This window comes from Lactuca sativa, chromosome 9, assembly GCF_002870075.4.
Source record: "Lactuca sativa cultivar Salinas chromosome 9, Lsat_Salinas_v11, whole genome shotgun sequence".
NCBI lineage: Eukaryota > Viridiplantae > Streptophyta > Magnoliopsida > Asterales > Asteraceae > Lactuca > Lactuca sativa.
The window spans coordinates 37,059,180-37,080,517 of record NC_056631.2 but is presented as its reverse complement, the minus strand read 5'-3'; the positions used below and the strand labels follow the sequence as shown (position 1 = coordinate 37,080,517).

Genomic DNA, 21,338 nt, shown 5'->3' with positions numbered 1-21,338 from the left:
TATTTCATAAGAGAGCCATGCACATAAAAGTGGATTGTCATTTCACTCGAGAAAAGATAGAAGATGGAACGATCACAATTTCCCATGTCAATGAAAGAGGTTAACTAGTTGATGTGTTCACCAAAGAGTTACCCTAGACCAAAGGGCTTCTAGCCCAACGGTATCAGACGGTGCCCTTTCTCTTTGAGGTTGAAGGTTCAAGTCCCGTCGTGGACATAGGTGAAATTAGGTGTTAGTTTAGGAGTAGATTATATATTTGTATTTGCCGGTTTAAAAAAAAAAAAGTTACCCTAGAGTAGAATTAGTTATTTTTGTAACAAGCTGGGCATGTCAATATCTATACTCCGGCTTGAGATGGAGTGTTAGAATTTATAGGGTTATAGTTCTTTCTAAGTAGTGTTATCTTGATTTCCTTTTGTAACGCCCCATTTCTGGTATGTTGCTTCCGTGACATTTATTTAGAAGTTTTCGAGGGGGACTCGGCGAGTCTATGGCCCGACTCGTCGAGTAGGGACGAGATTTCGAGCACGTGTTAGTCGGCGACTCCATATTCGGGACTCGGCGAGTCTGCCTGCCAGGTAGAAACCCTAAATCCCCGGGTTTGCACCCTATTTAAACCACCTTATGAGCCCCAAACTCGTCCCCTTCACCCTCATAGCATCATTTAGCAAACCCTAACCATTTCCTTGAGTATTGAGCATTTCTTGTGTGAGTCTTGAAGTTTTGAAGAGAAGAAGGAGGCTAGATCCAAAGGAGAAGAAGAAGATCCAAGGTCTTGCACCCATTTCTGAGTTTATTGAGGTATTAATCGAATTCCTTCTGTTTCTATGATTGATTTCTCTTTCATAGGCATATTTAGCCTCTTTTACCCATTCCTTAGCTTTCTTAAAAGAAACTACCAAACAAGAAACATATAATATCAATCACCCCTTAACCATTACATGTTACCATAAGTGGTGAAATTGTGATTGTTTTCATTGGTGTTTGATAATTTCCAAATTGACCATGACCGAAAAAATATCAAAGTTTTGTTGGGTCTTTATAGGAACCATTAATAAAGTAGAGTCCGATTGAAATTGATCATGTATGTATGTACATTTTAAACTTTATTTGCATGATTTAAGCTTGATAGAAATCGTATTTGCAGGAAATATCAAGATCACTTGTAATGTGTGGCTCCCAAACTCCCCACAAATAAACATATTCAAAATGACTAAATATTCAAATTCAAAGGTATGCCACCAAATTGTTTCTCTCCTTCAAGGGATTTAGCCATTAGATTGCTTTTGGAATTTGAATGAAAGAAAGTCAGATTGCACTTAATCATGTTAATTTTTGGGTTTCTAATTTTTTTTTTTCATTTTCTATAATGAAGTTTGAGAGAACGCTTATCTGCATGCAAAATATACCTTGAGGAAAGTTGTCAAAGAGGACGTACAACTCCGTCGATATATACTTAAATTTTTTTTTTATCTATAATCAATGATTGCTTCCATGATGGTATTTGTATGATGTGATCATAAACTCCAAAAAGACGAGATTATGGAAGTTTTACTTAATAGAGTTGGATGGTATTAGTCGAGTAATATTTTGTATCAACGTTTCTATTTATTATACAAATAAGATACATTTGAAGTATTTGATGTATGTTTTAAGCAAAGAAAAGATAAAACATGAAAAATATATAAAAACTTTATGACCTCAAACTCGAATAATACATTTGAAGTATTTGATGTATGTTTTTTTTTGTTTTTCATAAGGTATATGTGGATTTTGACATTTTTATTGGAATGGAACAATAGACCATTTTTTTGACCCGACCCAATTATTTTAACCAAATTGATATGACCTAATCATATAGTTGATCTACTACCCCAATATGAAAACTATCTGGATACGCCCTGATCGTGTAGCTCTTTGGATGGATGCAAAGTTTATACAGCCTTCGGTTCTCCAACAATAGACCATTTTTTTTTACAGATCTATAATATTTTTCTAAATAACTTACCAAAAGATGGTAAAACTAGTTTTATTGTTAATTTATACATAAAAAAAAAACACAAATTTAACTAGTTTTTGGCTTTTGCACACCCTTCTTGATATAACCTAGAACACTTTGTTCACAAAACAGTACCCTTCATAACTTTTTTTTATAATAATTAATGATGTTTTGTAAAAAATATATATATAGTTTGTTACCTTATTTATGACATTAGCCTCAGAGAGTCCATATGTGGGATGGAGAATCAGCACGTGGTCCATCCAATGCCTGATACATATACAAATTATCAACCTTCATATCATCATCTGGATATTCTTCTTCTTCGATGTCACCTTCTTTGTTAATAACCTCAACATTCAAAGACTCGCTTCTCTGTGCAATCATCTTACATCCACCCAGGGTGGTTCTACATGAAGACATCCATACGGATCTCATACATGATCCATACTCCTCAAATAAACCACTGCAAACACCATCACCATCATCAAAATCAAAACCGAAAGGGCAATTAATCATCTCCACCTTCCTTAGATTCTTGCATCCATTGAACATATAATGCATTCCCGCATCACTCTCCCCTGCATCTGATACAGAAAGTGCCTCCAATTTTTCTGCATACATTCCAATGTAGAGGAACACCTGGTCTGTTAGAAGAAGCCCTGAAAGGCTCAACTTTCTCAGATTCTTGCATGAATGTACGATAGCCCCAAGACCATCATCAAGTGGTTGCTGAGTTGTGTGGTCTGGCTGTTTTGGGGTTGAGATGATTAGTCTGAAGCAAGTGGTTTTTGGGCAGTTTTTGGAAAAAGAAACAAGGGTTGCGTTTGTCATTCTTTTGCAAAAGTATGTCAGAGACTTGAGCTGCTGACAACCGGTGGATATGGCAGTCAAACCCACTTCTGTTACACCAATCTCTGCTCGGCCATGGAATACCCTCAAGTCTTCAAGGTTTTTACAGGTGTAAGATACAACCTCAAGGCCTTCATCTCCAATAGAATCTAGAATCCATAAGCGACGAAGCTTTGGGCACTTCTTTATGAAATTGATGAGCTCGGAGCTCTGGATTCCAGTAGCATATCTCATATTGACATGAACAAGATTGGGGCAGATTGGAGAAATAGCTCGTAGAAGCATAGGAGGAACAAGGTAGAAGAATGTGAGGCTTTGGATTGATTTACACTTGTGAAATGATGATGATAGTTGAATGTAAGATTGTATCTCCAAGTGTGGGATGTTGGAACCAACACCCAAGTGCATCAGTTGAGGAGCTTTTAACAGTATTCTTCGGATGGTCTCAGCAGTCACTGTTTTGTTTAATGTAAGATTTGTGAGATTTGGAGATCTGGCTACAAGTCGTACGAGATCTGTGGGATTCACTAGTCCTTTAATGCATGAGATATTCAAGGACACGAGGGAAGATAAACTCTCAGGGAAGTTGCTCAGCCACTCTCCCCCGCTGTTATCTGTAACATCACTCTTTTCCACTTCCAATTGCTCAAGCATCCTGCAACACATATAATATATATGTATATAATCATATTCATCACAATTCTAATCTACAGAGTTCATTTGTTTTTTTTTGGATCATGAAAGGTGTAAAACCTAAAATTAAAAAGCAAGAAGATTCCAGAATAAGGTAATAAGGCGGCTTACGAGCAATTGGAGGCGACGGACGAAAGACCAGTGATGGTGAAGCCACAACAGGAGCTCAAAATCAGAGACTTGAAGTAGGGAAAAGAAACTGAGGTCAGTTCGAGGCTCCGATCAGATACTACCATCCTTTTCAACCGGAGTTCCTCCAAGGACCGGCAATTCTTCGACATGGCTTCAATCCATGGATCGACGGAGCCGCCCCAATCCCTAGGGAACAATCTAGAGTCGGAAATATTGGGTTTGCCTCTCAGAGTTAGCGATCGGAGCATTGGAAACCTCGCGACGACTCTTTCAGGAGATAAAGCGTAACAATTGGCGACATACACGACGCGTCGACTGTATCTATCGACTGTGTACCATAATTTGTTGATCAAGGAGGCGGAATTGCGATCGCGATTGGAGGTAAGCCTATTGATGATGATTTCTACTACTTCTTCCGGCAGATGAGTCATCTCTGTGACTACTGACTACGATTTGGTTGTTGATTAATGTTGCGATCAGCGATTAGAAAAATCCTAGCAACCTCCAATAGGAATCGTATGAAAACAGTTCCATTGGGAATCGTGCACAAACACCGGTTTAACCCGGTTCATGTTAAAAAACAATTTTAAAAAACCATTTATAGGAAAACTGGTTTTGATTATGGTTAGGTTTTTTCAGTTTTTTGGAAGTGAGACTTTATTAAAAAATCAGATTTTTTCAGTTTTTTTAGAAAAACCGGCAAAATAACATTTTTTCAATTATTATTATTATTATTATTATTATTATTATTATTATTATTATTATTAGAGAAATTAAATATCCTCCTACATTTTCTTTCTATTTATCTTCCTACCCATTTAAATATTGACATGTGTCATATGTGGATAATATTATCATTAATTTAATACATTTGTCATCGTTTTAAATGGGTAGGAAGATATGTAGAAAGAAAAATAGAAAGATATTTAATTTTTCTTATTATTATTATTATTATTATTATTATTATTATTATTATTAGTTTAAATTGGTCCCTACCAACGGTTCTATTATAAAAAAAAACGGTTTGGCTTTCTTGGTTCAGTTTAAAAAAATGGTTTTAAATGTACACCACTAGTTCCGGTTCATTATGTTTGGAATGGGTTTCGATCAGACTGAATTTCTATACAAAAAAAAAAAAAAAAAAAAAACAAACAAGACTTTCTTAGAATCGAGTCAAATGTGAACAATGAACAAGGTCTCTGACCAGGATCCTAATAGTGTTTTTAAGTTTTATTTTATAACAATTTTTACCGATTTTTGTTTTCAACATGAACAATCACCAACTTGTTATTTATGTCTTGTTTTAATTTTTTGTTTACATAATATCTAAGTCATTGTCAATGATAAGACCATATATATTTCAGATTTCAAACTTTAACAAAGAAATTTTTGTATGCTTACATATCACAACTAACAAGTTTGTCTATACTTCGAGTTTGGTTTGCAAAACAAATGGATCATATTTCTCTTAAAGTATTACCAAAGAATTTTATATGAATATTATCTATGTCTAACCTAAACTCTAAATATTATATTTGTCCATTAATATTTTAAAATATCGAATTTGATCAAATCTATTTTTCAAATAATTTCTATTATTTAATATAAAATTGAAAAAATGAATAAATAAATAAGTAGACAATAATACCCTTACCTTCTAGATGGACCTTAATACCCTTACATTTTCTAAGTCACTAGAATCCTTTTAGACGAGGTTTATGGACACCTTCCTCACGATAGTTGGTGTCTCATCATCTTCCTTTTTTTGCCTCTCGCCACTTCCTTCCTGCAATCACTAATAAGCACCAACTAAGTATGACCTTTTCCTTACATACCTTTCCTTATCGCAACAAAATCAACGCATATGCGTCTTGAATATCGAATTCTTGAAGCCTCTGTATTAATTTCACAATTCTCATTCCATATATGCCATTCATTTAGGTATGTAGGTATGACTCAAAATCACAGGCTTAATTTTGGTTCTGCGCTTCTAATACATTTATACTGGAAGTCACTGTACAATGGTGTTGATTTCAAGTGTTAACGTATTTTCGGTACACATATTTTGTTTTCAAGTTCTTATGTACTATGCTTTATATGCAATTGTTACTGATTGGATGATGGGCAATCTTAAAGTGTATTAGAAATAAACTACGTTGTCGATGTTGGTAGCGAGACTAAAATACTTGCTCTCTGAACCCAACATATGGCAAGAAACCCTAACTATAAATCTCACCAAAAGATCTCAAATCAACAAGGGTCAAAAGTCATTTTTTATAAAAAGTTGTAAGGTTTTGATTTGTAAAGATTATCCCCAAAGGATCACAATTTTAAGAAAAAATAGACTTGTGCAAAAATGTCTCAAACCAACTGGTTTTCAAGAGAAAAAATAAATGTAAATAAAGGTAATAACTTTATAACGTGTGCAAAGTTTGATCATATTTTTGGATGCTATTTCAGAAAGTTGAATGCTATTTCAGGATTTTTCTTTTTCGCATTTTTCATGTATTTTGTACTATTACATGATTGTAATTGGACCATTTCCTCGCTAATTAATGAAACGCATGGGTATTTTGAATGAAGTCTCGTTATAAAAACTTTTTATATGGTTCTTTAATTATATATAATCTTTTTACAAGATGTTCATTTTTGTGATTATCTTATCCCTGGGTCCGAAATATTGATCTTGATCAGGGTCCATTTTGCATAGAATGGGCTTAACAAAGGGTCGAACTGTACTAGGCCGTTATTAGTGTTTTGAGCCTAAATTTGGGCTTTCTTGGGCTGAACTCTATATCCCAACTTTCGTAGTGTGATCTGTGATGCCCTCACATAACATTATTGGATAAATAAATAAATGGACCGAAAACCTTTCACATATTTTGGTTTCGGAATAGTAATTAGATAGAAGGATGACACAAGCAAAAATCCGACCTTCGAACGCAATATTTAATATTTTACAGATGACTTAAAAATACAACAATAATGTACATTTTGCATGTTCTTATTTTATGAACTATGCTATAGCATAAGCATTGAAAAATACTGCTCAAACTCTTTGTCAATGGTAAGTTTCTCGGTGCCTTGTTGAATATCTGCATTCATTGGCATTAAATTAAATCAGTAAATAACACAAAATATAACAAAATACAACAACACACACAGATGCATAATACGTACTTCGTTTGAATAGTTACAACAGATCAATGTCAACATTAAGAACAATAACAATACCTTGGTTGACATTCCATCTTCCTGAGGAAAGTACAAAATTATCTGGAATCACATCATTGGAGCAAAAGAAATCTTCCATTTGCTTGGTTTCATTTTCTCCACAATCCAATTCTTCTTCCTCAAAATTTTGAGACATGTAAAAATCATAAGAAGCCGGATTCATAGAAGCTTCATCAAAGCTTTTTGTCTCTGATCTGTCTACAGAATTGACACTAGTATCAAAGACTCTACCACTCCAATTAACAGAAGAGGAAGAATGATGATCGTAGGGAGAAATCTTGAGATATGGAAGCTCGTTTTCAGAATCATTGTATACAGACATGACTGAGTCTGCATCTTCAAAGAAATTGTTGCTATCTTTTGCCGATTCTGTTTGATTGAATCTTGAGTGACTAATGTCAGACTGGAAGTTGGATGGAGAAACGCTCTTCTCTAAACATGTGTGTTTTGATACAGGAAGATTGAAATCTTCGTTTTGTGATTTTCTCTTGTTCCTGGCGTAAATTAGGGTTTTATCAGTTTTGTTTGTCGGTAGAAGGAAACATGAAAAATGGTGTTAATGGAAAACAAAGAGCAGGAAACAACTGGAATACAATTAAATCCAGCGCATCAAATTGACTCGTGAACCTCCAAACATACGAAAACCATCATCAAATGTTATTAACAGTTCATCGGTAAACGGATCTGAAAATCGGTATTTTTCTTGATCTGACCACAGATTGATGTTGAAAACTCTACGATTTGAGTTCTTGAGAAGTTCAAAAGATAAATAAGAAGATAATAAGGAAATTTCCAAAATAATTCAATGGAGAAACTTGATGGAAAATGAAAATATTCAAAGTATCAGTTGAGCTACTGTTTTCCCCAAAAAAAAATTATTACTCAAATTTGGATTGTCATGAAGTGAAAATACCAAAAACCAAAAAGTTACGATGAGGAACTCCATGAGATGAGATCTATAAATGAGCTACTTTTAGAGCTGTTGACACATTCAAGCATCGTCTTTTATGTAATTTGATTACGATGGAAAACGAAGATAAATCAGAGATGCAGTGGAATTAAAGATGTAGAAGTTAATTGACCTGTTAATTGCAGAAGGATCTTCGTTTGATTCGTCCATTTTAATGTTGGTATGCAGCAAAGCCATCAACCGAAAATAGAGGGAACAGCTCCCGATTGATCCTCGAATAGTGGTATGGTAAGAAGAAGCTAATGTTTGTTTGTTCAAGTAACTGACACTTTCCGATATTTTGCATTATTTCAAATAGTTTATTATTACACGGGTTCTTACTTCTCACTTTATAATTTGGTTTATAAAAAAGGAAATTGCATCGTAAGGATAATTTTGGTTTATTCATATTTGGATAAAAAAAATCACGAATTTGTTGGAAGTATTCATATATTACCATTATAATCGGTTGTAGGAAGTTACAATCGGTTGTAGCAAGTTACAGTCAATAAAAATGATATTATGTAAATACTTCCAACAGGTGTCAGCCGAAACACTTACACACCGTTACCGAGTTCAACTTAACGAGAGATAGGGGTGAACATGGTGCGGTTCGGTGCGGTTTTTGGCCAAAATCGAACCGAAAACCGCAGCTTCGGTTTTTTAAAATTTAGAAACTGCACCGTTCGGTTTTTATGCGGTTTTTTGCTGTTCAGTTTTTTTTTGCGGTTTTTTGTTAGTTTTTTTTTTGTTTTCATTTTGCCTTTTTACTAAAACTCAAGTAACTCGGCGAGTTACTTTGACTCAGATGAGAAGTGCTAATCATTTTTTGGAGATGAACCGATACCACCACCTCTTGATTTGAAATCAAATTACATAACCACTCATCCAAATGTTTCTAACGCTTGAACATAATACAAATTTAATATAATATTTGTTTCACATGTCCATGCAATAATATTAATTAATGTATTCATAAAAATGATCCTATCATCACTAATACTCTTCACATTTAAATGTTAAAAAATGTCATAAACATTATTTGTTATTGTAAATACCACTGACTATATGCTTAAAAATATACAATCATCATCTGATAGATAAGATAGATATTTATATTTATAGAAATTTTAATTGTCATAAGTTCTTGGTTCGTACAAATATCTACACTTAATATATATATATATATATATATATATATATATATATATATATATATATATATATATATATATATATATATATATATATGCAGTGCGGTTCGGTTTTTTGCGGTTTTTGCGAGACTAGAAACTGCACCGCACCGAGTAGTTTCGGTTTTTGCAAAACTAAAAACCACACCATCGGTTTTCATTTCAGTTTTGGTTTATGCGGTTTTTTCGGTTTTTTTGGTTTGCGGTTCGGTTTTTGCTCACTCCTAACGAGAGAAATGGAGAGAAAGGAAAGAAAATGGGTGGAAATGAGAAGAAAATAAAAGAAATTTGTGCTCGCGAGTTTCATTAAAAAGGGAAGTGGAAGGAAGTGGAGGGAAATAGGAGGATCACTTTCCCTCCTAACTTTCCTTCCGATTTGGGAGGATTTGGAAAGAAAAAACAAAATAATTCATTTTCCTTTCATTTTTCTCCAACTCGGGAACACAAAAGAAAATTTTGTTTTCCGTTCTTTTCTCTCATGACTTTCTTTTCTCTTCTCTTCTCTTCTTTTGTTAAACTCGGGAACGAGTCGTTAGGATTTACGTACTTTAAAGCATGTTCAATTTGTTAGAGAAAAACAAACAAGTCGGGAACCAAAGAACTGTAATAGAGACTAAAAGTATCATTGATGGAGACCAATATCATGAATAAGAACATAATCTTCAATGAGGTTTGTTGTATGTATTATATGAATTTTAAATACAGAAAATAAAAATAGTTTTTATCCACATCGATAACATTGTTTATGTCTTATATATATAGAGTTATTTGATAATTATGCTACAAAAAACGACTCTCAACATGTTGTACCCAATTTAAATGCTCATAAATATTGTTTTAAAGAAATTTAAATGAAGCTATTAATATTGTAAATATTATAATCGATCACCTTAATAAAAAGGGAAATTGACTTATCAGGGTAATTATTTTTTATTTTTATTCACATTTGGGTAAAAAAAAATTTACATATCTAGATAACGAACTTATTGAATCACATATGACTATTATGATCGGATGTAACTTGCTATAAGCGGTCATATGTAAATACTTCTAACAAGTTCGTTATCTAGATGTGTATAAAAAAAATTGTCCAAATATAAACAAAACGAAAAGGTAATTACCATAATACGTCAATTTCTCTTTATAAAAAGTGTTAAGCTAACACACTAGCGGAAAAAGTTATTTGAGTGTTTTTGATCCCCTTTATATTTGCTGCTATTTTTTATTTATAGAATATATAATAAAATAAATGCTTCGATTAAAATTTATTTTACATACTTTATAAATAGAAAAATAAATAGTACTACTTTAAATTTAGAATGTAAATATATAGTCTTCCATTATATTTTTAAAATGTAAAGCATTCTATTTTTAAAATGTAAAATAGAATTTAAAGTAGGTTCAAGATGATGAACCACTTTAAACATTATTTTACACTCTAAAAATAAAGTATAAAAATGAAGTATGGTTAGAGATACTTTTAAATGAAAAATATACTCATGTTTGTAAAAATAAGTTAACTTATAAATAAGTTTATTGTAATATGCTATTTGGTAAAACCACAAAATAAATTATTATAGTTTATAAGCTAGATTTTGATAACACCTATATATATCTAGACCTGTCAAACGTGTCGTGTCGTGTCGTGTCGGGTTCGTGTCGTGTCAAGACATTAAACGGGTTGAGAGTGTTTGAACCTAACCCGACCCGTTTTAATTATCGTATCAACCCGTTTATTTTTGTGTCGATTTCGTGTCGGGTTTCGGGTTATGGTTTAAACCTTATAAATATGTTGTGTCATGTCAGGTTGAAACATTTTAAAGGTTGAAAAGTAAGAGTCATGGAGAAAAAAAATGAAACAATGAAATGTTGGTGTTGGGAGGTGGAAAGCAAAAAAAAAGTATACTCTCTTCGTCCCATATTTATTGTCCATTTTTGACTTTTAAAGTTTTTATTTTTCAACTTTGATCTTAAACATTTTTATTTGTGTAATAAATTAATTGATAAAACTCATAACAATGAAAAGATATTTAAAACACAATCTATTCATACATTTTGCATTAAGTGTTATATATCAAAAACAAAAATATTTAAGGTCAAATTTGAAGAATAAAGACTTCGAAAGTCAAAATTTGACAATAAATATGGGACGGAGGTAGTTATAACTTTAGAAAGCAAAATGAAAAGAGTTAGAATTGGGAAACAAATGAGATAGATAATGAGGATGAGTAAAATTAAGTCACTTTGAAAGTTTTAATTTTAGTTTTAATTTTTGAGTTTGGGCCACTACAAATGTACAATATTTAAAATATTTATAAAAATATGAAACTTATATATATATATATATATATATATATATATATATATATATATATATATATATATATATATATATATATATATATATAAAAGTAAACGAGTCATCTTCGAGTTGAAAGTCTTGACCCTAACCCTACCCGTTTAATTATTGTGTCGTGTCGTGTCAACCCGTGTACATAAACGGGTCAAAATCTCTGATCCTAACTCGCTAATTTCGTGTCGGATTGTCGTGTCGTGTCAGATTTTGCCAGGTCTATATATACCTATCAAAGTATTTAAGAAAAAAATTAAGGGTTTTTCAAAATAACTATCAATTTTGCAAGTCTCACATGTGAAATTGGCATAATACCTCTAAAATCATAAAAATAATGTTGTTATAAAGAAAATGAGATTTCTCAAGAATTAAAATAGTCTGCTAGTTTTATTTGCAAAAATATAGGTTTACTTGCGAAAACACATACAAAAATAAAGTTTTTATAGCAAAAATCTGCAAAAATCATTTTCATAGCAGAATTTACATTTTAGTTTTTGACCATCCAAAATAGAAAATCAAAGAAAACCATATTTATAATCCACAAAATTCATAATTCCAAGGTCTAGCCTACAAATTATATATATATATATATATATATATATATATATATATATATATATATATATATATTGAAGAACTGGTAAGTGGTTAGAAGTTAATATTATCAATTTAATACAATTCGTCAACATCCGGATTAAAGCGTGAGACCTTCAATCTAAGAGGCAAAACAATTCTATCAAGCAGGCTAGGCCCACATTTTCGCACACACACACATACATACATATACACACACACACGATCTAACCACATATATTAATGTTTGAACATTGGTATGTTCATAGAGAAACATACATATGTTTAAAGATGAACATGTTCATTTGTGAATATGCGACATGCTTAAATTTAAATGTTTGTTATCTTCTGCCTTTAAATGGGTCATTGATTCAAGTAATTCGGATCACATGACAGGTAATCATCATCTTCTGTTTGATTTCCGTACTCGGACATTGAGATCCCACGTTACCATTGCTGATGGTTCTACCCCATAAGTTCTAGGATCTGTCACAATTAATCTTGGCCCATCTATTTCATTATCTTCTGTGTTGAGCCTCCCTAATTTCTCATTTACTTTTCTATCAGTTAGTAAAGTTACTCGTGGATTGAATTTTAGTTTCATGTTTTTCCCTGATTATTGTGTCTTTAAAGATCTTTCAACAAAACGAATAATTGTTAAAGGACGAGAATCTGGTGGACTTTATATATTTGAACCCGAGGTACCGAAATCCGGAGTAGGATTGATGTCATTATCTCCATCTGAATTACATTCTTATTTAGGTCACCCATCTCTTCAAAGTTTGCAGATATTATATCCCCAATTTAGTCATTTATCATCCATAAACTATGAGTCCCGTCAATTGGCAAAACAACAGCGTGTTCACTTGAGCCCTAGAACTAGTTAATGGGTTGTATCCCCATTTGAATTGGTTCACTCTAATGTATGAGTTCCTTGTCCTATTACTTCTAAAAGCGGGCTTAAGTATTTTTTGACTTTGGTGGATGATTATTCTCATGTTGCTTGTATTTGATGAAAATTTACTCCGTGGTATTCACCCATTTTTGCTAATTTTTTGTTGAGATTAAAACACAATTTAATGCCTTTGTAAAAAAAATTTACGTAGTGATAATGCAAAAGAGTACACCTCTAGAATATTTCGATCATACATGCTTTAACAAGGTATTATCCATGAATCTTCTTGTGTTGATACACCTGCCCAAAATGGTATTGCCGAACGAAAAGAATCGTCACCTTCTTGAAGTAGCTCAAGCACTATTATTCAGATGACCGTTCCAAAAACATTTTAGGCTGATGCAGTCTGTACTTCTTGTTTTCTCATCAACCGTACTCCATTTGCAGTTCTTGGTGGCGATATTCCATTTTTTGTTTTGTTTCCTAATAAACATCTATTCCTTGTTGAACCAAAGATATTTGGTTATAGTTGTTTTGTTTTGGATTCTCGAACTCGGATCAACAAACTAGATCCGAAGTCCCTCAAGTGTGTTTTCCTTGGATAGTATCGCCTTCAGAAAGGTTATAAGTGTTTTTCTCCTACACTCGATCGTTACATCATTTCACGAGATGTTAGTTTTCTAGAGAAAGTACCCTTCTTTGCGATGACCAACACCCGTAATGATAGAGATAATGATGATTTGTTGGTATAGACTATACATGTTCCTGAATCGACTATAAAGTCTCCCATGTCATCCAACTCTGAGTAGCCATCTGAGTCTGCAAGGCCGCCAGTAATTCATATGTATAGTAGGCAACGACGACCTATATTAGCTCCCGATCTGATACCATCTTCACATGTAGGTCCAAATGTTGACGATCTTCCTGCTACGATTAGGATTAAGAAGCTGAAAGATTTTCTTGCATCTTTATTACAAACAAAGGACCTAGGTCCTTTAAAATATTTTTGGGAATTGAAGTCTTTCATACTCGAAAAGGGATCTATTTGTCTCAAAGGAAATATTTTTTGGACATTTTGAAGGATTCCGGAATGATTGAAACAAAACATTACGATTCTCCAATGATTCTAAGGGTAACTTATATTTATATTCATAGTGTAACATCCCAAAATTTCAAGCCAAAAAAATAAGTACTTATAAAATCATTTACCCAAAACATCGTTGATAGCACATCAAACCATAAAACCATAATAGTCACATCACAAAATCCTATCATCAAGTAGTAATAAAATCAGAGTACAAACCCACAAATCACAAAATGAGGAAATTTGGTGTGCATCTGATGTGCAGCTACCACGCCAACTCTTTCCCCCTTGCTGAAGAGGTACCTGAAACAAAACTAAAAACACTAAGAACGAAGCTTAGTGAGTTTCCCCATCATACCACACGTCATACAACAACATAGTGTCAGACAATTTTGGGGTGCCTGACTTACCCAGGTCAAGCCATTCTGGGGTGCTTGACTTACCCGTCGCGTAGTGTCTGCACAATCCTTAGTACGGAAATCCTCTCGTCTCAACTCCTCAATCCCTGCACAACAACCCTCCTTGATTACTAAATTGTACCCACAACCCATCCTTAACAAGGGTCAACTCAAGTTTGGGTCAAAGTCAAAGCCAAAGTCAACTGTGGTCAAATTCAACCCCCAATTGACTTGACTCGCCGAGTTGGTCCACCAACTTGTCGAGTCCCTATTCTTTCAAAATGATACAACCCCTGACTCAATGCGTCGAGTCTAGCAAGAACTCGACGAGTTCTCCTTCAACCATAATATTGGGACCACCTTTAAACGACTCGCCGAGTTCATCCTTGAACTCGGCGGGTTCATCTTCCTCATATGATTGTGTCTAGTCTATGACTCGCCGAGTTATATGAACAACTCATCGAGTCCGTATTCATGAGTTGGGAGATTGCCTTGGAGTTACCGAGTTCGCTCATTCACCTGCCGAGTCCCATGATTTCCATGTCCATAATTACGCCTATCTTGTTGAGTCCCCTACTAGACTCAATCAGATCCCTCAAGAACACAAGAGGTTGGGGAACCAATACACGACTCGCCGATCCCCCTGGGCGACTCCCCGAGTCCCCCAAGGTCCATGTCTATAAACTCGATTTCTGTTGAACTCATCTTATCCACAGGGTAGATCTGACTTCCTAGGGTCGATATAACACATAAAGTCGCGAACTTTACGTCCATGCATGTGTCTTTATGCCATGAGAACCCTCCAAGGTTCAAGATATGAAGCCCTTTCTCTATATTACACTCTAAGACCCGAAAATGGATTAGAAATGCCCCAAAGATGTCAAGATTCAAGCCCTAAAGTAGATCTAACAAATAAGAAGCCAAGGTAGGAGCTTTTTACCTTAAACAAGATGGAAATGCAACCAAACCTCTGGATCTACTGACTTACTCTTGAATCTCTAAGTCTTTCCTTCCTTCTTCAAGTTTCAAATCACAAAGAATGGCACAAAATAGCTCAAGAAGACTCAAAGGTTGATTAGGGTTTCGTGAACAGGGTTTGGAGGTGATGGAGGTTGAGGTGGAGGCCTCATAAAGTGTTTAAATAGGGTGCAAACCTTCAAATTTAGGGTTTCACTCAAACAGCTCCTACTCGCCGAGTCGGTCTCCCGACTCGTTGAGTAGGTCACTTAACCCCCCGATCTGTAACCGATCCTACTCGACGATTTGGGCCTCCAACTCTCCGAGTCCCAGTGTAAAATGTGAAGTTTTGCTTGAATTTAAATACGTACCTTAAACCGGGTGTTACACATAGTCATTATTATGAACCTATAAATAAGACTTATCAGTGATTCTAAGTCAAAATACTTATTGATCTACTTATAACGGTGATGTTGTTGGATATAGTGTCTAAGTCCATATATATATTTGGTATGTACTTGACCCGACCCAGCATGGTCCATTTGGGTTGCATGGCATTGCAATAATTAGGTAGACCATAATGAGAGAAAGGACACTTAAAGGTTATTAATATGTTATAAGTTCTAATATATTAATAATATTATTTAATTATTATTGGTCTAGAATTAATTTGGAATTATTTTAGTGACCAAAATGAGACTAATTAAATATATGGGGTGGACTGTGTAGTTTATCCATTTTTATATAGTGGGCTAATGATCCATGGTTTATGGAATTGGGCTATGACCCATGTGGTGCTCCATGGATACTCCATGGGCATAATAAACCCATGGATCATGGGAAATGAAAAGCCATGTCAATTAGGGTTTACATGGTGTAACCCTACTTATGACACATTATAAAAGGAACCCCTCATTGAGAATTTTCGGCCACTAGAAGCATTAGCAAGAGGGCTAGCCGAAAATAGCAAGAGTGTGTTCTCTCAAGGTTATTCTAAGTGTTGTGGTGTTGTGTGAAGCATTTGAGGCATCACATTTGGGGTGCTAGGCTCACAAAGTCTTCAAGGAATCCAAGCAACAATAAAGGTATGTATTCCCACTAGTTTTTATATTACATATACCCCATGATATGTTAGTTAGGAAGTAAACCTTGGAAAAATCAAATTTGCATGTATATTAGAAAAAACATGGATCCAAGGTTTCTAGGGTTGCATGTACACCATAGGAGTGTTAGAATGCTCAAAACTCATCAGTGGTATCAGAGCTTAGGCTTGTTTTCTGTATACTTGTTGCAAACTGCTTGAAAACTCGAAAATTCGCTCACTGTTCATCTGAACTTGCGAAGTCCATGGGGGGACTCGATGAGTCCAAGGCAAAGTTCATCCTACTCGTCGAGTAGGATCATGCACTCGACAAGTAGGAGCGGGCTGGGCAGTTTTATCGACTTTTATTGCTGGAAATGGGCTGGAATCATTACCTAAACTGTTTTGGACTTGTTAAATCTGTTTTTTAATGTTGTAATGATTATGTTAATCCATTTCCAATGGCTATTATCAAATTTCAAGTTTAATATGTGTTCTTGAAATTGTTTGATATGAATGCTTGTTCTTATGAGTTTTAGAAGATCATAGGAAATTATTTGTAACTTACATGGTTGGTTAATTCTGTTGGATAAGGTGTCTAAGTCCATAACTTATTTGGTATATACTTGACCCGACCGGCATGGTCCATTTGGGTTGCATCTCATCCAAACTATTATGGATAATTTTATGAGAGTTATACACATATGTTTATTAATATATTATGAGTTATAATATATTAATATGAAGTTACGTTATTTAATTAGTTTTAGTCTTAAATTAATTATGGATTAATTTAGAGATTAAAAGGAATACTAATTAAATTATGGGCTAATTGTTTTATATAGTGTGGGCTAATACTCATTTGTTAATGGGCTAGGCTTGTGTGGAAGTCCATGGATGATCCATGGAGCTTTTAACCCATGGATCCTTGGAATAGGAAAAGACATGGGTTATTAGGGTTTCACCCTAACCATGCATACTATATAAGCATGCTTATGGAGCATGAAAAAGAGAGCATAAGATAGCCTAAGAGAAAGCTAGTGTTCTAGTGTGTGTGTGCATGTGTGTGGCCGAAAATACAAGAGTGTGTATACTCTCTCAAAGTTTTCCAAGAGTTTGTGGTGTTTGTGATTCCATTTGAGGCATTCACACTATTGGTGCTTGGCCCTCAAACTCCTAAGAACCCAACACAACAAAAGGTATGTAATCTCTTCTAACTCTTTTATGTTGAAATGTTCCCCATGCCATGTTAGATAGGTTATAAACCTTGGAAAATTATTATTTTGCATGTATTTAGACAAACATAGATCCAAGGTTTATTAGGGTTGCATGCACACTTAGGAAGTGTTAGATTGCTCAAAACCCAACAGTGGTATCAGAGCCTAGGCTTGCTTGTTTGATACTTGATGCAAAATAGTGAAAAAAGTCGAATTCGTTGCTGTCTGCATGCTAGACTCGCCGAGTCCATTGGGGGGACTCGCCGAGTCCAAGGCAAACTTCAACCTACTCGACGAGTCCGTTCGTGCACTCGGCGAGTAGGATCGAAAGAATGCAGAATCTCGACTTTTGCTGCTGGAAATGGACTGGAAACATTACCCTAAATTGTTTTGGTGTTGTAAAACTTATTTTAGTTGGTGTAATGGTTGTTCTAATCCATTTACAATAGCATATATCAAAAATCCATGATTTTATGTGTTCATATAATTCTTGAATTTTTGATGATCATATTCATGTTCTTATGAATTTAGAAAAATGATAGGAATTATTTGCTGAATTGTTTAGAATTAATTCTTAATCATTTATGTGTTTTAATGGAGTCCATAATTTGTCCTCAAGTTATGGATTACCAAAGGTCACTTTCATTTAACACACACTTAAAACACATAAGTTACATGAAAATGAAGAGTCTTCATTTTTATGAACCTTTAATTCATAAGTTATGAAATGAAGAGTTTTGCAAAGTTACAAAACTTGTCCTCAAGTTTTGGAATTTGTAAAGTTTCACACACTTTAATAAACTTTAATTCCAAACCTTAGAGTTTTAATAGTTAAAATTCAACCCTTATACTATTTATAACATTAATGGTTAATTATTATATATATGTATAAGAATAAGTCGTTTTACCGTTAGTAGGCCTCATTCACGAAGCCGGTCTATAAGGTGGGTATAAGGTTGTTGCCTATAAAATGGCGACTTAATGGGTGTATACTCTCACCCACCGCTTGCTTGATCGGTGGAGGGTCGTTAGCCGAACGGGTAGAACAACGACTTTAAATCCTCATTAAAAGTATAATGAATATTATAAAATAGCTAAACTCTTTTAATTCCCAATCTTAGTTATTTTAGGAAAATGTGAACATGGTGCTAATCCATGGAATTCACACTTTGTACCTTACCAAGTCGTTAGTGGAGCGTGTGTGGTTAACCGGCACACTGATTAGACTAATAAGGATCACGAAGGGTAACTTAATGTTGTCATAGATCAATGGAGCGTGTGTGGTTAACCGGCACATTGATTAGGTGATAATATTAGGAGTACCAAGTGAGTTAGCATGGTTATTCACACCTTGTTTTGTGATCCTCGGCATCCCAGTCACAAAACTTGAAGGGCACAATCGAGATTGAAACATGCCATTGAAAAGTTCAATGAATCTCAAAAGAATCTAGGAATTTCAAATCCAATTAAACCTAATTAATCATTTCGTTTTCATGGTGGAAATTGGTGAATCGTCATTCGCCTACCTTTCAAATATATTATTACTTAGATTACGGCATCCCTCTTCTAAGTGTAATATATTGTGATTGGATCCTAGCCTTAATATTACATTTGGGTGTCTTATTAAGGATCCTAAATATCTAATCTAAACTTACTTTCTTCTTTCAGATGTCTTCCAACACTAATGCTTCAGGCTCTAACCCAACTGGTTCTTTCTCTCTCATAAATCTTTGTGGGAGGGTCATCTTTGATGGTTCCAACTTCATGGATTGGATTAGGAACATCAGGATGGTTACTCGTTACGAGGACAAGGAATATGTCCTCGATAAGGAGTTAAAAGAACTTGATGAGTCTACTGCTACTCCTGAGGAGATCGCTGAATTCAGGACTCATGAGAGAGATGCTACTAAGGTGGCATGTATCATGATGGCCACGATGACAGCCGAGCTCCAAAAGTCATATGAAGATTTCTACCCTTTTGAGATGCACCAAGACTTGATGGAAAGGTACCATCAGAGTGCTCGTCAGGAGCGGTATGAAATAATCTCCTCCATAATAACTACCCGCATGAAGGACGGTGAATCCGTCACGGGCCACATGCAAAAGATGCAAAGGTATGTGGACCGTTTGCTGAAGCTGAATGTTAACATCCCCGAGGAGTTAGCAATTGACATCATTTTGCACTCCTTGCCTTCTTGTTATGATCATTTTCGAATGACATATCATATGAACAAGGAGGAAGTTACCCTCAGCAAGCTTCAAGGACTCTTGAAGACCGCTGAAACCGGTCTTAAGGGTAAAGCGGTTGTTACCTCTACTACTCCTACTCCAACTTCTACCCCTGTTTTAGCTATTGGGCAAGGCAAAGGGAAAAAGAGGAAGCACCCTTCGAAGGGTACCAAGGGAAAGTCTCTTGAAGGCTCCTCATCCAAGACTAAGAACGGTTCTGTCACTCCTTCTGCCATTCCAAAGGATGCTGAATGCTTTTATTGCCATGAAAAGGCACACTGGAAGCGAAACTGCCCTAAGTACTTGCAGGATCTAAAGGATGGGAAAGTGAAACCCACCTATGCAGGTATTTACACTATATTGTCTAATTACTCAACATATTCTAACTCTTGGGTGCTTGATACAGGATGTGGTATTCACATATGTTCTGATTTGCAGGGCCTAAGAAGAAGTGAGGATGTGGAGCACGGGAAGATAAACTTAATCATGGGGAATAGGAAGGCTTCACCTGTTTCCAAGATTGGAGTTTATACTTTGTTGCTTAATAATGGGTTAAAATTAGATTTGAATAAATGTGTATACTCATCTGAAATGGCGAGGAATATTATTTCTTTTCATGCTTTGTACAAACAAGGTTTTACCTTTTCGTTTGATAATGAATGTGGTGGTATTAATTCTTTCTTTAATAATGTGTTTTATTTTAAAGCATTACCTTGTGATGGCGTGTATGAAACTGTGTCGATTGTAGACAACTTAGGAAATAATGTGTTGTATATTGATTCTTCTACTAGCCTAGATAAAGCATCATTGTGGCATTGTCGTCTTGGACATGTAAACAAGAAACGCATAGACCAACTCCAAAAGAGTGGAGTCTTGGAATCATTTGACCTCAAATCAGATGATAGTTGTGAATCTTGTCTACTTGGAAAAATGACAAAATCACCCTTCACTGGAACTTGTGAGAGGGGTGAAGGTTTGTTGGACCTAATACATACTGATGTATGTGGGCCATTCAAAACCGCCACAAGGGACGCTAATCGGTATTATGTGACTTTTATTGATGATTATAGTAGATATGGGTATGTCTACTTGATCAAACACAAGTCCGAAACCTTTGAAAGGTTTAAGGAATTCAAACAGGAAGTAGAAAATCAATTGGACAGGAACATTAAGATGCTTCGATCCGATCGAGGTGGTGAGTATCTTAGTACCGAGTTCCTTGACTATCTTAAGGAGTGTGGGATTGTCTCACAATTGACTCCTCCCAGGACACCACAGCTGAATGGTGTAGCTGAGAGGCGTAATCGTACCTTGTTGGACATGGTTCGCTCTATGATGAGTCGAGTTTCGTTACCAATCTCTTTTTGGGGGTATGCCTTAGAGACTGCCGCCCATATCCTTAATCTAGTCCCTACAAAGAAGGTTACCAAAACACCTCATGAAATGTGGACTGGGAAGGTTCCCAATTTGGACCACATCAAAATTTGGGGTTGCGAAGC

At 34.9% G+C, this 21,338-nt stretch overlaps 2 protein-coding genes across 2 annotated transcripts; both read right to left on the bottom strand.

Annotated features, from left to right (window-relative positions):
* Positions 1–1,949: 1,949 nt before the first annotated feature.
* Positions 1,950–4,246, bottom strand: LOC111882690 (protein AUXIN SIGNALING F-BOX 2). The gene is made up of 2 exons (XM_023879055.3): positions 3,656–4,246; positions 1,950–3,506 (listed from the first exon to the last, which is right to left on the bottom strand). The coding sequence occupies exons 1-2, from the start codon at positions 4,105–4,107 to the stop codon at positions 2,219–2,221; spliced, it is 1,740 nt and encodes a 579-aa protein (XP_023734823.1). The 5' UTR covers positions 4,108–4,246; the 3' UTR covers positions 1,950–2,218.
* A 2,276-nt stretch (positions 4,247–6,522) lies between these two features.
* LOC111882747 (protein FAR-RED ELONGATED HYPOCOTYL 1) lies at positions 6,523–8,171 on the bottom strand. Its single transcript, XM_023879107.3, has 3 exons — positions 7,993–8,171; positions 6,911–7,404; positions 6,523–6,771 (listed from the first exon to the last, which is right to left on the bottom strand). The coding sequence occupies exons 1-3, from the start codon at positions 8,055–8,057 to the stop codon at positions 6,698–6,700; spliced, it is 633 nt and encodes a 210-aa protein (XP_023734875.1). The 5' UTR covers positions 8,058–8,171; the 3' UTR covers positions 6,523–6,697.
* Positions 8,172–21,338: the final 13,167 nt, after the last annotated feature.